The sequence below is a fragment of the Chionomys nivalis genome, chromosome 12, assembly GCF_950005125.1.
Source record: "Chionomys nivalis chromosome 12, mChiNiv1.1, whole genome shotgun sequence".
NCBI lineage: Eukaryota > Metazoa > Chordata > Mammalia > Rodentia > Cricetidae > Chionomys > Chionomys nivalis.
In genome coordinates this window covers 16,953,551-16,966,974 of record NC_080097.1, presented here as the reverse complement: position 1 = coordinate 16,966,974, position 13,424 = coordinate 16,953,551, and the positions used below count along the sequence as shown (strand labels likewise).

Genomic DNA, 13,424 nt, shown 5'->3' with positions numbered 1-13,424 from the left:
TGCACAAGTTTGCAGTCCCACCAGCAATGGATGAGCGTGCCCCTTTCTCCACAACCTCTCCAGCAAAGGCTATCCTTGGTGTTTTTGATTTTAGCCATTCTGACAGGTGTAAGATGATATCTCAAAGTTGTTTTGATTTGCATTTCTCTGATCGCTAAGGAAGTTGAGCATGACCTTAAGTATCTTTTGGCCATTTGAACTTCTTCTGTTGAGAATTCTCTGTTCAGTTCAGTGCCCCATTTTTTAATTGGGTTAATTACCATTTTAACGTCTAGTTTCTTGAGTTCTTTATATATTTTGGAGATCAGACCTTTGTCTGTTGCGGGGTTGGTGAAGATCTTCTCCCAGTCAGTAGGCTGCCTTTTTGTCTTAATGACAGTGTCCTTGGCTTTACAGAAGCTTCTCAGTTTCAGGAGGTCCCATTTATTCAATGTTGCCCTTAATGTCTGTGCTGCTGGGGTTATACATAGGAAGCAATCTCCTGTGCCCATATGTTGTAGGGTACTTCCCATTTTCTCTTCTATCAGGTTCAGTGTGTTCAGATTGATATTGAGGTCTTTGGTCCATTTGGACTTGAGTTTTGTGCATGGTGATAGATATGGGTCTATTTTCATTCTTCTACAGGTTGACATCCAGTTGTGCCAGCACCATTTGTTGAAGATACTTTCTTTCTTCCATTGTATACTTTTAGCTCCTTTATCGAAAATGAGGTGTTCATAGGTTTGTGGGTTAAAATCCGGGTCTTCTATACGATTCCATTGGTAACCCAGACCCAAAAAGAAGATCATGGGATGTACTCACTCATAATTGGTTTCTAGCCATGAATAGGGACCACTGAGTCTATAATTTGTGATCCTAAAGAAGCTAAACAAGAGGGTAAACCCAAGGAAAAACATATAGTTATCCTCCTGGCTATGGGAAATAGACAAGATTGCCTAGCAAAAATTGGAATCTTGGGGGTGGGGTGGGATGGGGGTGAGGGGAGATGGGGAGAGAAAAGTGTGAAGGAGAGGATCAGGGGAACTGTGGGAAACGGGATGATTGGGGATAAAGGAAGGTTGGATAGGGGAGCAGGGAAACTCATATCTTAGTTAAGGGAGCCACCTAAGGGTTGGCAAGAGACTTGAACTTGGAGTGGCTACCAGGTGCCCAGGGCAATGTCCCCAGTTAGTTCCTTGGGCACCTGAGGATAGGGAACCTGAAATGAACCTATCCTATAGCCATATTGATGAATATCTTGCATATCACCATAGAACCTTCATCTAGCGATGGATGGAGATAGAGACAGAGACCCACACTGGAGCACCGGACTGAGCTCTCAAGGTCCTAATGAGGAGCAGAAGGAGGGAGAACAAGAACAAGGAAGTCAGGACCACGAGGGGTGCACCCACCCACTGAGACAGTGGGGCCGATCTATTGGGAGCTCACCAAGGCCAGCTGGACTGTGACTGAAAAAGCATGGGATAAAACCGGACTCTCTGAACATGGCAGACAATGAGAGCTGATGAGAGGCCAAGGACAATGGCACGGGGTTTTGATCCTACTTCATGTTCTGGCTTTGTGGGAGCCTAGACAGTTTGGATGTTCACCTTCCTAGACCTGGATGGAGGGGGGAGGACCTTGGACTTTCCACAGGGAACCCTGACTGCTCTTGGGACTGGAGAGGGAGAAGAGGAGTGGGGGGAGGGGGTGAGGGGGGAGCGGGAGGGAAATGGGAGTCGGGGAGGAAGCGGAAAATTTTTTTTTCAATAAAAATAAATGTACAAAAAATATATAAAAAAATCTACCCAAGAAACTCTGCAATTTCAAAAAGAATTTAAATATGCTGAAATATTTAAAGAAGGATAAGGATTCCTTAAAACAAAGGTATTGAGCATTCTCCCATACAGGCACACAAGATTTAGGATCAATCACTGATTCCAGAATTGACTGCAGAACACCTAGACCATCAGACAAGGGTGGTTTGACATTCCATTTACTAATGTAGAGAACTGACAGATTATAGGAGAGGCTTATGTTGTAGCATGAATGTCACCTTCATACAGAGTGCATTTATTCAGATCCATGTCCAAGGCCAAGAAGAGAAATTTGTGTCAGTGGGACAACTGGCAGAAGGTAGCTGTGCTAAAATCCACAGATTTTCATGCTTTGTTGTAACTTTAAGTTTGTAAGATTTTATTTTATAAAAAAATAGAATGAAGCCAGGTAGTGGTGCACACCTTTAATCCCAGCACTCAGGAGGGAGAGGCAGGGGGATCTCTGTGAGTGCTAGGCCAGACTAGTCTGCAGAGAGAGTTCCAGGACAGCTAGGGTTGTTGTACAGAGAAAACTCTTTCAAAAAACCAAACCAAACCAAATCAAAACAAAACAAAACAAAACAAAAAAAATAGAATCAAAACTGTTTGAAATTCAAGTGTACTAGACATATATAAAAGATTGTTTAAAGCATTGCCTAGTCATCTTTATTAATTAGTACCTCAGAACTATTCGGAAAGCCCCTCAAAGCTCTAAATGTACAAGAGACTCTAAGAAGTATCACAAAGTTATAGGACTTTACAGTCGAGCAGATAACAGCAACACAGATGTAGTACCCACAGTAGCACATTTACTTTTGCGGTCTTCATTAAAGTGGGAGGCTCACTGACAAAGATGTAGGTGATATAACACAATCAAAGTACAGAGGTTAGTGGACTGCCCAAAGTCTCTGTGGTGGTTTGAATATGAATGGGCTCATAGGCTCATGTATTTCAATGCTTTGCAAGGAGTAGAACTGTATTAGAAGGATTAGGAGGAGTGGCCTTGTTGGAGGGAGTCTATCACTGGGCATGGGCTTTGAAGTTTCAAAAGGCCATGCCAGGTCCAGTCCCTTTCTCTGCCTGCCTGCTTGAGGATCAGGGCATAAAGCTCTCAGCAACTTCTCCAGCACTATGTGCCAACATGCTCTCCACATGATGATAATGAACTAACCTCTGAAACCATAAGCAACACCTCAATTAAATGTTTTCTTTGATAAGATTGCTTTGTAATGGTGTTAGTGACAGATGGGGTTTCATGACTTTTAGTCTGATGCTCTTTCTAACATAGAGGGCTGTGTCTAACAAAGCATATGCCATCAGTAAGCATCTATTTATATTAGATTAAGTAACATATAATTATAACATATAACATATAATTAAGTAACATATAATTGTAGACATGGTTCATCCTTCCCTTTTTAAGTTAATTCTTTACCTGTGTGTTCTCGGAATTCCACCATTGCCTTCATTGTTTTAGAATCTGCTAGTGCCATCAACCAAAACAGCTTCGTTCTACCACAGCCTTCATGAAGGTCAACCTTTATGGCTTCCTCCTCTTCTTTGAAGACCTGTTGTTCCATTACAGAAAAGGGACAAATGTGTTTGTGTTTCTGGGTAGAAGCATAAACTAAACACTCAGCAATGGTTTTCTTTATAAAGCACTATAAGAAGTTCCAGACATCTCCAGGGTTCTCTTCAGTCTTCGCAACAGCTCCATGTTTATAATTAGGGTCCCAACTAAGTCTTGGAAAAGATAAGCATTTGCTCAGGTTATAGTTAATAAGCAAGACAACTGAGAGTTCAAATAAGGCCACAAATTCCAATGAGCATTTCCCCTACTTTACTTCCATATTACTGCAGAGTTCTTTTCATGCCCCAGACACTTATCTGGGCATGAAGACAGAAATCCCACCTGTCTTTGATGAGTTTTAGTTCGTCGGTGCAGATGAAGGAATCTGTCACAGTCAGTACACAGATTTCCACAGATGTTGCACAGGATGATAGCTGCAGTTTCACCATCATCATGGTTATCACACATAGGCTGGAATAAGATATTTTTACACGCTACATTAGACTTACAAGAAACCTCAGACAAACGTTTATGATACTGACAGACTTTATTATAAAATCTGTAAGAATTTTAGAATTTGAATGTTAAACAGAACTAGTTATTGTAGGTATATTCTGAGTTATCAAAATCTCTCAAAACTAATAAGATTAATGTGCATGTGATGTCGAAAGGAAGATGTAGTGCTTTGTTTAGTGACTTAATATTCTCCCAGTTATATACTCAAATGTTGTGAACAATAAAAACTTTTATCACAAAACTTAAACATTTATCAGAAAAAGTTGAGAAGGCCAATGACATATCCTCTCTGAAATGACTGAAGCTGTCATGAGCCTCCTCTAGCTACCCCTTCAAAGAGGGTACATCACATTGTTCCTTTTACTGTTTTTCTTCCGTTTAGCCCTAAGAATAATCACATTTTAGCACAAATCAGTCAGGCTACAAATTTTGTTGATATAAACATGAATCAGAGAAGGAGAAAGTTTTTTATATAGTCAAATATAAGCCCCTATTTCTAAAGCATGAAGTACATTTATGAAATGAACGTGGGCAAACTTGACATGTTTTCAAGAGTTTGATCTGAGCTCTCCCTACAAACTATGACTAACTACAAAGAAAAAGTACTTAGGAAACAATCCGACTTTACCATTTGTTTCTGTTGCCCATCTTTTCCCATCCACCTTCCTGATGAGAGGCGATCCACGTGGTCCTGATCAAGAACACACAGCGATGCGAGAGCAAGCCAGAGCTGTTGAGGAGAAAGGCTGCTGCATTACTGAGTATGTTGGGAGCACATTTACCAAATACTCACTGTTTGACACAGATAATAGCCAAATAACCGCTGGCTCAGTTTGGGAATGCACAGACACTCAGGAGTACCTACATCTTCCTGATGTCACTGCAGATGTGACATGCACCCAGTGGACACCAACTGAGCAGAGGATTATTTCTATACAGAACCACCATTTTCTACCTGACATGAATGTGTCCTTTATCAAAGATGTACAAAAATCAATCATTTACAGGAATAATATACTTTACATGTCTACTGTGTATTTTCCCAGCTAGCATATTTACCCAAAGCTCTATATTCCCAATGAGATGGTAAGTAGTTAGTTTTGTGTTCCATAAGTATTTGTGTACATAATAAGTTATTCTACATAGTACTTCTTCAGATATTTCTATTGTCTCAAATGACCTACTTTGTACACTTGCCATAAATTAATATCTAAAAAACTTTAGAAAAGTCACCTAAAAAATTGGAGGAGATGGGATGTAGTGATATTTTGTTTGTGTTTTAACAAATAAAGCTTGCCTGATGATCAGAGTGCAGAGCTACGTGGCTGTGGTGACACACACCTTTAATCCCAGGACCGGCGGGGGGGGGGGGGATGAGGCAGAGGGATCTCAGTTCAAAGTCACCCTGGGTTACATAAAATTGAATCTGTTTAAAAGAGAAACAGAGCTCATACAAAGGTGATCCCTGTACTTGGGATCCTACGACTTTAATCCCAGCACTAGGGAGGTGGAGACAGGAGGAGTGATATGGCTGGCTGGAGAGAGGAATATAAGGTGGGAGGAGATAGGAGCTCAGTGCAGTCTGAGGTTTGATGGAGACAGATGGAGTCTTGGATATGCACTCTGAGGATAGAATCACCCCTTCTGTCTGAGCATTGGTAGTAGAGGTAAGAACTTTCCAGTGGCTGGTTTTCAGATTCTCTGATCTTCAGCATTAGCCCCTATATCTGACTCTGGGTTTTATTATTAGGACCAACTAGAATTCGTGCTACATTGGGACAGATGGCTATGCAAATGTGAGACCCCAAGTTTAAGTTTAAGCTGTTAGAACTCATGAAAAGCTGGGGATTAGAGAGTGCATGTCTGTAGTCCCAGAGCTCCTGTGCAAGATAAGAAGCAGAGACTAGGGAGTACTAGGAGGCTTGCTAGTGGGCTGGCCTGCTGTTTGCAGCAGTAAAGTGACTGTCTCAAACCCGGTGGAAGGTGAAGACCAACACCTGAGCTGTTCTGACCTCCACATGTGCAATAGGCACATAAGCATCTGTGCTCACACAGACGAACATGCACACAAACATGCAAGGACATATCACTCAAATATGCACGCATTTGATACACAGACACAAGCATACAAAACATTTTAACATTTTTGAGGCATATAAAGAGTGAACTTTAGTTTTACACAGAATGATATATTCAGTGATTAATGAAAAATTAAAAAAAAACTTTCTATATAAGTGAAAAGGAAATGAGGAATGAAAGAATTCATGAGTAGTAGAAAGGGGGTAACTGCAAAAATTGTTTAAGTGTCAAATTCATTATCACGGTAACACAAACTAGCTTTCTCTGTTGTAACAAGATATAACTTATCTTCTACAGACTAGCGAATTAATCTAAAATATTTCTTTAGTGTAAACTGTTCCTAATGATGTCACACTGCCCTCTAATACTTTAAATCACCTTTGGAATTATAAGGCTCATAAAACCTGGTATGTTAAAAATTAGATATCTTATTTAAAGAATGCAACCCTATTTCCTCAAAAGTTCAACCCCACCTAAAATTGGTAAGTATTATATTAAAGAATTTTTATGCTCATTTATTTTATTTTATGTGCTGAGTATTTTGCCTGCAATGTATATACATGTACACCATTTGTATGACTGTGAAGGTCAGGACTGGGTGTCAGATCCCCTGGAAATGGAGTTATAATAGTTGTGAGCCACCATGTAGACAGATGACAGGAGCCAAACTTGATCCTCTGCAAGGGTAAAAAGTACTCTAACTGCCGAGTTTTCTCTCCAAGCCCAAGGATTGTTTTGTAAAAACAAAGCATACAACCCTAGTAGTTGTGTTACGATTTGTCATCAGAAAGACCGTGTAGGAGGGAGTCTTATCTTTTAAGGGCCACCAGTCTGTCACAGCATAGTGCAACTACTCAATTCACTGAGGTAAGCTACGGTAAATAGGTCAGCAGAAAGATGATATACACAGCATAACTTAGACTTTCCTAACCAGTATAGCCTCAGCTTCATAAGTAATAACAGAAGTTGATAAAAGCACCATAGTGAGCAGTGATTACTACCACATTTAACTCATAACAGTCGTTTTGATGAATACTTATTTAACTATAAATGTGGACAAAGCTGACTTATGGATCACACATAATGACACAGAGTAAATACAAAATGATAAAAACTTACTCTAGTTGTTGCGATACACCTCACTGGAGACCTAAATTCTTCTTCCATCTTGGTCAAGGCAATGATGGTCTCCGCAATAGCATTCTTTGTCACTCGAGACCAAGCTTCGGACAGGTGGCCCTATCAGCAGGACACAGTGTCACCCAGCAAACTCTTTTCTCTAAATCGACACCCCGCAGCACAGAGAGTACTCACTTACAGTAAGACCATGAGCTTTTGGAACGGGGCACAAACTACAAATCCTTTACAGTCTTATGAAAATGCAATTGCTAATTTCTATTTTGATGATTTTAAAATAAATAAAAAATTTGAAGTCTGAACATTGTTTACATGTAGTGCTCAAAACATTTTATTTCATATTTGGATAAAAATAAAGGGTACAAATAAAGTTTCTACAGTTTGAAGTTTTGGTGATAGAACCTCAATATCTAATGTGAAACATATATACCTATTAATTACTAAATTAATTGCTTTAGATGCTAGTTCTAGATCCTAAGTGTATACATAGGTTTAATCTACAAGTGCACTATATTTCTTTCTCCTCAGTGCTGGAAATCCATCCCAGGACCCTGTGAACAGCTATGCAGATTTTTTTTCAGTGTTAAAAAGGTTTATTCATTTTGAGGAGCAGGCATGATGTTTTGGTGGTTATGGTCTGAGTGCTGTACTTCCAGAGGCATGGAAGGCAGCTCACAGTCTGTAACTCTAGCTCCAGGAGATCTCACACCTTCTTCCAGTCTCTCCAGGGAGCTGTACTCTGTGTACAATCCCCTACCACCATATACACATAACTAAAATTATTTTTATTTTATATGAATGAATGTTTGCTTTTGCTTGAATATATGTATGTGTACTGTGTGTGTGGAAGCCAGCAGAGGATGTTGACTCCCCTGAAGTTGGAATGACAGACAGTTGTGAGCCATCACATGGGCACTAGGACCTGAACAAAGGTCCTCCTGCAAGAGCAGTCAGTTTGTTCAACTGTTAAGTCATCTTTCCAGCCCTAGCAATATAGATTTTTAATGAGCACTAACACTTTATTATAGAATTCAGGTGATCAAAACATTCTTAAGCATTTTCTATCAACAGACATCCCAGAGAATGCCTATTTGCCATGAAGCTTAAGAAAATGACCACAGTAAAGAAAAATAATAGAACATCAGCTCTTCCACACCACGTGCAGGCAGTCTGTTAGTGGGCAACTGGTCATTCTCCTTTAAATTGCCTTGTTCCCTTGGTCTCCTCCTCGGCTGTGTCCTAATGACAGTGAAACTTGAGCAGAGTGACCTTACAGAGCCAGCACTCAGTAGAGTACGTCCCTGTTCCTACAACCCAGATTTCCCTAAGCCAGTACCTTCAGACAGTGGTGCAGGACATCAGTAAAGAATATAAAAGTTCAAAACTTAGAACTGAAAAGGATGAAAAATGTCTACTTCTGGGAATCTTTTTTATTTGTTTTTGGATTTTCAACATAGATTCTTTCTTTAGTTAGGAAGAATGTATTTTATTTTATGTTTTAAGGTCCTGGAAAACTTACCTAAATTCTCAGGCAAATTAATTGGGAATTTGAAATGAACACACTTTAATGACAAATTTACCATCCACTGACAAGAACAATGGTACAATAGTGAGCATTCTAAATACAGTCTTTAAATAAAGCTTTAAATACTAATAATGTACTTTTGTTAATTTAGCAGAGCAAGCTGTTTTCTGTGTCAATCAGACCCCTACTTAGCTCACTGCTGCTGTCATCAGGAGCAAGGGAACTTACTGCAGCCATATCCTTGATAAGTTTAATGATGATCTCTGAGATCTGAGTAGGAGTTGAGCCTTTCATCCACCAATGGCTTTCACCACGTCGGAGGTAACTACAAAGAAAACAACATTATTTCAGCAGAGCATTTTAATTGTTTGACTGAATTAATCGAATGTTTTTATTTCTGTTACATTTTTATTCATGTATTTTGCGTGTATGTATAAGTATGTTACAGTATACATGTAGAGGTCAGAGAACAACTTTTAGAGTTGGCTTTCCACTGTGTGGGGGATGAGAATCAGGCCAGGTTATGAGGCTTGGTGGCAGGTGCTTCTACATGGGCCATCTCACTGGAGTCTTGCTATGAAGCCTATGTTAGCCTTTAAGTTACTCATCTCCTTCCTTGTTTACATGGGTGTTAGCATTACAGGTGTTATCTAATTACGACATCTTATTTTGTTAATCACACGTTTATTATTTTCATGTGTATGTGTGTGTGTGCTAGCATGCATGTATGTGCACATAGGCATGCAGAAGCCCACAGAAGTCAGAAGAGGGTGTGTTAATACCTTGGAACTGGATTTATAACTACCATGTGTGTTGTGAAGAGAACCCTGGTCTTTTGCAAAAGCAAAATATTGCTCTTAATCACTAAGTCATCTCTCTAGCCTGCAATTGAAATATATTTTTTAAGTTAAAATATTACCTTCCCTAAGTCTTTTTATTAAATATTAAGAAAACAACCTGCTATATCACCACTATTTCAGTGTACCTTCCATGGTCACAAATGATTTCCAGTGCACATGGAAATACAAAAGAATGTGTGGCTGGATATAAGGCAACTTTACATCAGTAAGCAAACCACTGATTAACTGACTTCGTGTTCCTGTAAGCACACTGTCTACATGGAGGAAGTGACATTTATAATGTTCTGGTTTCAGTTGCTTATCGTCACAGACTGGCTACATAATTTACATTATTCTATCATCTCTCTAATTTTCTACTATTGCATAAAAGTACAGAACATCCTGGCACATACACCTTTGTGCATGTATAGAAATTTTCAAGAAGAACTAGTGGCAAAGGATAAGCCTATTTAAAATACGAGGCATTAACAGCTGGCACCCAAAATTCAAGTAAGATGAAAATGCCTGGGGCTGGAGAGAGGGGGCTCAGTGGTTAAAAGCATTTGCTGCCCTTGTAGGGGATCCAGGTTCAGATTCCAGCAGCAGCACGGTAGCTCTCAGCTGTAATCCAGTTCCTCTGGCCATCAAGAGCACTGCAGGAATGCGGTGCATGCACATGCTTGCAAGCAAAACACTCATGTACATCAAATAAAGACAAATAAAAAACGTTTATTCTTTCATAATGTTCTTAAGCACTCTATGTATTTTGTTATTTAAATAATTATATTTACATATATGTGTGAGATATGTGTGCATGCATATGTTTGCTTGTGGATGTGGGTACATGTGTAGGCCCAAGACACACTGGGGTCTTCATGTCTCACCTTCTATCAAGAATAAATAGAAGAGAAAAAGAGGGAGGAGAGAGAAAGGATAAAGAGAGGAGGACAGCAGGGGCCAGCCTGTCACACAGCCAGACACAGGGTAAGAAGGAAAGAGAGGTATAAAGAACAGGGAAAGGTAAAAGCCCAGAGGCAGAGGTAGACAGGTTAATTTAAATTAAGAAAAGATGGCTAGCCCAGCGGTGGCGGCGCACACCTTTAATCCCAGCACTCAGGAGGCAGAAGCAGTTGGATCTCTATGAGTTAGAAGCCAGCATGGTCTACAGAGCGAGTTCCAGGAGAGGCTCCAAAGCTACAGAGAAACCCTGTTTCAAAAAAACCAGAAAAAAAAAAAAAAAAAAAAAGAGAAAGAGAAAGAAAGAAAAGCTGGCTAGAAACAAGCCAAGCTAAGACCAGGAAGAATAAGTCTCCTTGTATTTATGGGACACATGGTACTAAGCAAAGGTAACAAGCCACGACGTAGAACATAGATTAATATAAGCTGGTTAATTTAAAGGTTTAAGAGCTAGTTAGGAACAAGCCTAAGCTAAAGCCAAGCTTCTGTAATTAATAAGAAGTCTCTCTGTCATTATTTGGGAGCAGGCAGTACAAAGACAGTCTACCTATAGGTGAAATTTGTTATGTTTTAACTTTTAGCCATTAAAATAGAGGGAACGACAAACCTGGAGTTGAAAATCATTGGCAGGGTGACTGTTGTAACACCTTTGCCCACCGTGGTGCCAGCTGTCCCAGTGATGGTGGTCCCCTTGGCTTTGAGCTGGACAGTGAGTGCTTTGGCAATGCATCCCAGAAACATGTCCAAGATACCCAGCTTATTCCAGTCTCCTTTCTCAGTTGAGTGAATGATATCACTGATGTCTGCTGGGGGCAGAGATTTCACTCCTATGATGCTGGCCAGACGACTGGGGGTCACTTCAGGCAAAACTCGTCTTAGTAAGGAGGTCACCTGATAAGGAGATTGAAAGAATACATTTAAACACTGCTTTACAGTTATTTAAAATATGCCTCATTCCTATTCTGTTGCTTTGGAATCTATGGAAAGAACAGAAACATAATTTAATACTTTTAATAAGTTATACTTTTAATGTTGAGAAGGAAAGAATATGACTCAAACATTTTTGAATTATCAGAGTGGTAGTGACCACCTAAGAAAGCTTGAAAAAATAAGTCTTTTACCTTTGTTCTGGATTAAATGGCAAAATATGTCTCTTGGCAAGAAGTTAATCAATATACAGAATACTATTTACCACACTACAGCGGTAAACTGGAACAGAATTTTCAGCAATAAAAAACATGGAGTTGCCGGGCATGGTGGCACACATTTTTAATCCCAGCACCCATGCAGAGGCAGGCGGATCTGTGTGAGTTTGAGGCCATTCTGGTCTATAAAGTGAGTTCCAGGACAACAAGGGATACACAGATAAACTCTGTCTCAGAACAAAACAACAACAAACCACAGAGTTAAAATCTGATCCCAAAGAAAACAAAGTAATAAAAGCTCATGTTTAAGGTCTTCTGGTTTTTAAGTTGTCGAGCAACAGAGAAGAAACAGAAGGATGTGGAAGGATGGGTCACCTGTCTCTGGACCCTAGGAGAAGCTGTGTGAAGCAGAGAAAAGAGGTCTTGAAGTAAAGTCAGCTGCTGAGCCAGGTACTGCCTGCCAACATTGGAGCCGCTCAACGCTAGGACCATGGAGAGCAGCTCGAAGCAGTAAGCATCTGAGGAGGCATCTTCATCGCTGGGCTGGGAGTTGGCATTTTCCTTGCTGGATATGGCATGTTCCCACTCTTCACGAACTCGTGTGGCTTCCATGCGAATAGCCTGGACAATGTGAGCACAAACCTATGCGAAGGCAGCATAAAGAATATAAAATTTTATTTGTAAGTCTTTTTATTACTATTACTAGAATAAGCAAGAAATGTAAGGAATGCAAGTTAATGCTTGACTTAATAATACTTTTTTGTCAGTATAGTCTCAATTATATTATCCTCTTAACTCATCTTAAAAACAATGGAACAAAACTAGGGGAAACTATTACAAAAATCTCAATAATTAAATCATTTGATATAAATAGCCAAATTAATGAAGCAAAAAAATATAAGTTAAATTTATGCTGTTTTTTCTCTTTAAGAAGATTTAATGTTATGCAAAAATAATAGGGTAAAAAGAAATCAGTATTTTATCTCTCCAGTTTTTGATGAGTCTCCCTATGCTACCTAAACTAGGATTAAATTCAAGCCCTCCTTCCTCTGCCATCCAAGTAGAGAGATCACACATGTGCCTTTGTGCCTAGTTTCTGTCTGTCTTCTCAAGAGCATATTTTAGGCTACCTAGCATTCCTGTAGCATTACTCTACTACCTACTTATATTTAAAAATATTAATAATGGTATAGTTAGCCTTATTAACTGCTCAGAACTATCCCTCCTGATTGAAAAAGATGGGAAGAAAATGTCATCTGTTATAGTTGGGTCTTTACAATTAAAATAAAATAATGTACCCAGATAAGGTGTAGAAACTCCCATCTACACTCCCAGCATTTGGGGTGCTGAGAGAGGAGGATTGTGAGTTTAAGGCAGGTCTGGCTACCATAGTATAGTTGTTTCCAATCAATCAATCAATCAATCAATCAATCAATCAGTCAGTCAATCAATGTATTTACCCAGGGTACTTGGCAGTTACCTAGCTATGAAAAACAGAAGACCAACAAAGTGAGGTGGCAAAGAATAGTGAGAGAAGAGAGTTACGTCTGTAACAAACGCTCTCCCCTCTTCTGTTTTTGTTTTATTTCGTTTCACAACATAGCCTGGACTAGACTCAAATTTCCTTCCTCCACCTTCTAAGTGCTGGGGTCACAGGCACGTGACACCACGACTAACTCTTCAGCATGATGCAGGTACGGCAATGCAGTCACCCTTTCTAGGAAAAGGCAGATACACATTCTACAATGTGTATTCCACAATGAAAAAGGAGCATTAAAAAGCCTTAATGAATTTCGATGATATTTTACAGACTGAAAATCCCCAGACGACCTAACAGACAAAGATCACTGAACAGATGCT

The 13,424-nt window shown here is 39.6% G+C and overlaps 1 protein-coding gene across 13 annotated transcripts in view; it reads right to left on the bottom strand.

Annotated features, from left to right (window-relative positions):
- Window positions 1-13,424, bottom strand: part of Mycbp2 (MYC binding protein 2) — a 237,284-nt gene that overhangs the window by 13,420 nt on the left and 210,440 nt on the right. For all 13 annotated transcript variants that reach the window (XM_057786001.1, XM_057786003.1, XM_057786002.1 and 10 more), the window contains 7 exons: window positions 11,940-12,206; window positions 11,027-11,310; window positions 8,852-8,948; window positions 7,081-7,200; window positions 4,511-4,612; window positions 3,709-3,837; window positions 3,232-3,364 (listed from right to left, as the gene is read on the bottom strand). In XM_057786001.1, the coding sequence (XP_057641984.1) occupies window positions 3,232-3,364; window positions 3,709-3,837; window positions 4,511-4,612; window positions 7,081-7,200; window positions 8,852-8,948; window positions 11,027-11,310; window positions 11,940-12,206 (1,132 nt within the window). The remainder of the gene's footprint in view (window positions 1-3,231; window positions 3,365-3,708; window positions 3,838-4,510; window positions 4,613-7,080; window positions 7,201-8,851; window positions 8,949-11,026; window positions 11,311-11,939; window positions 12,207-13,424) is intronic.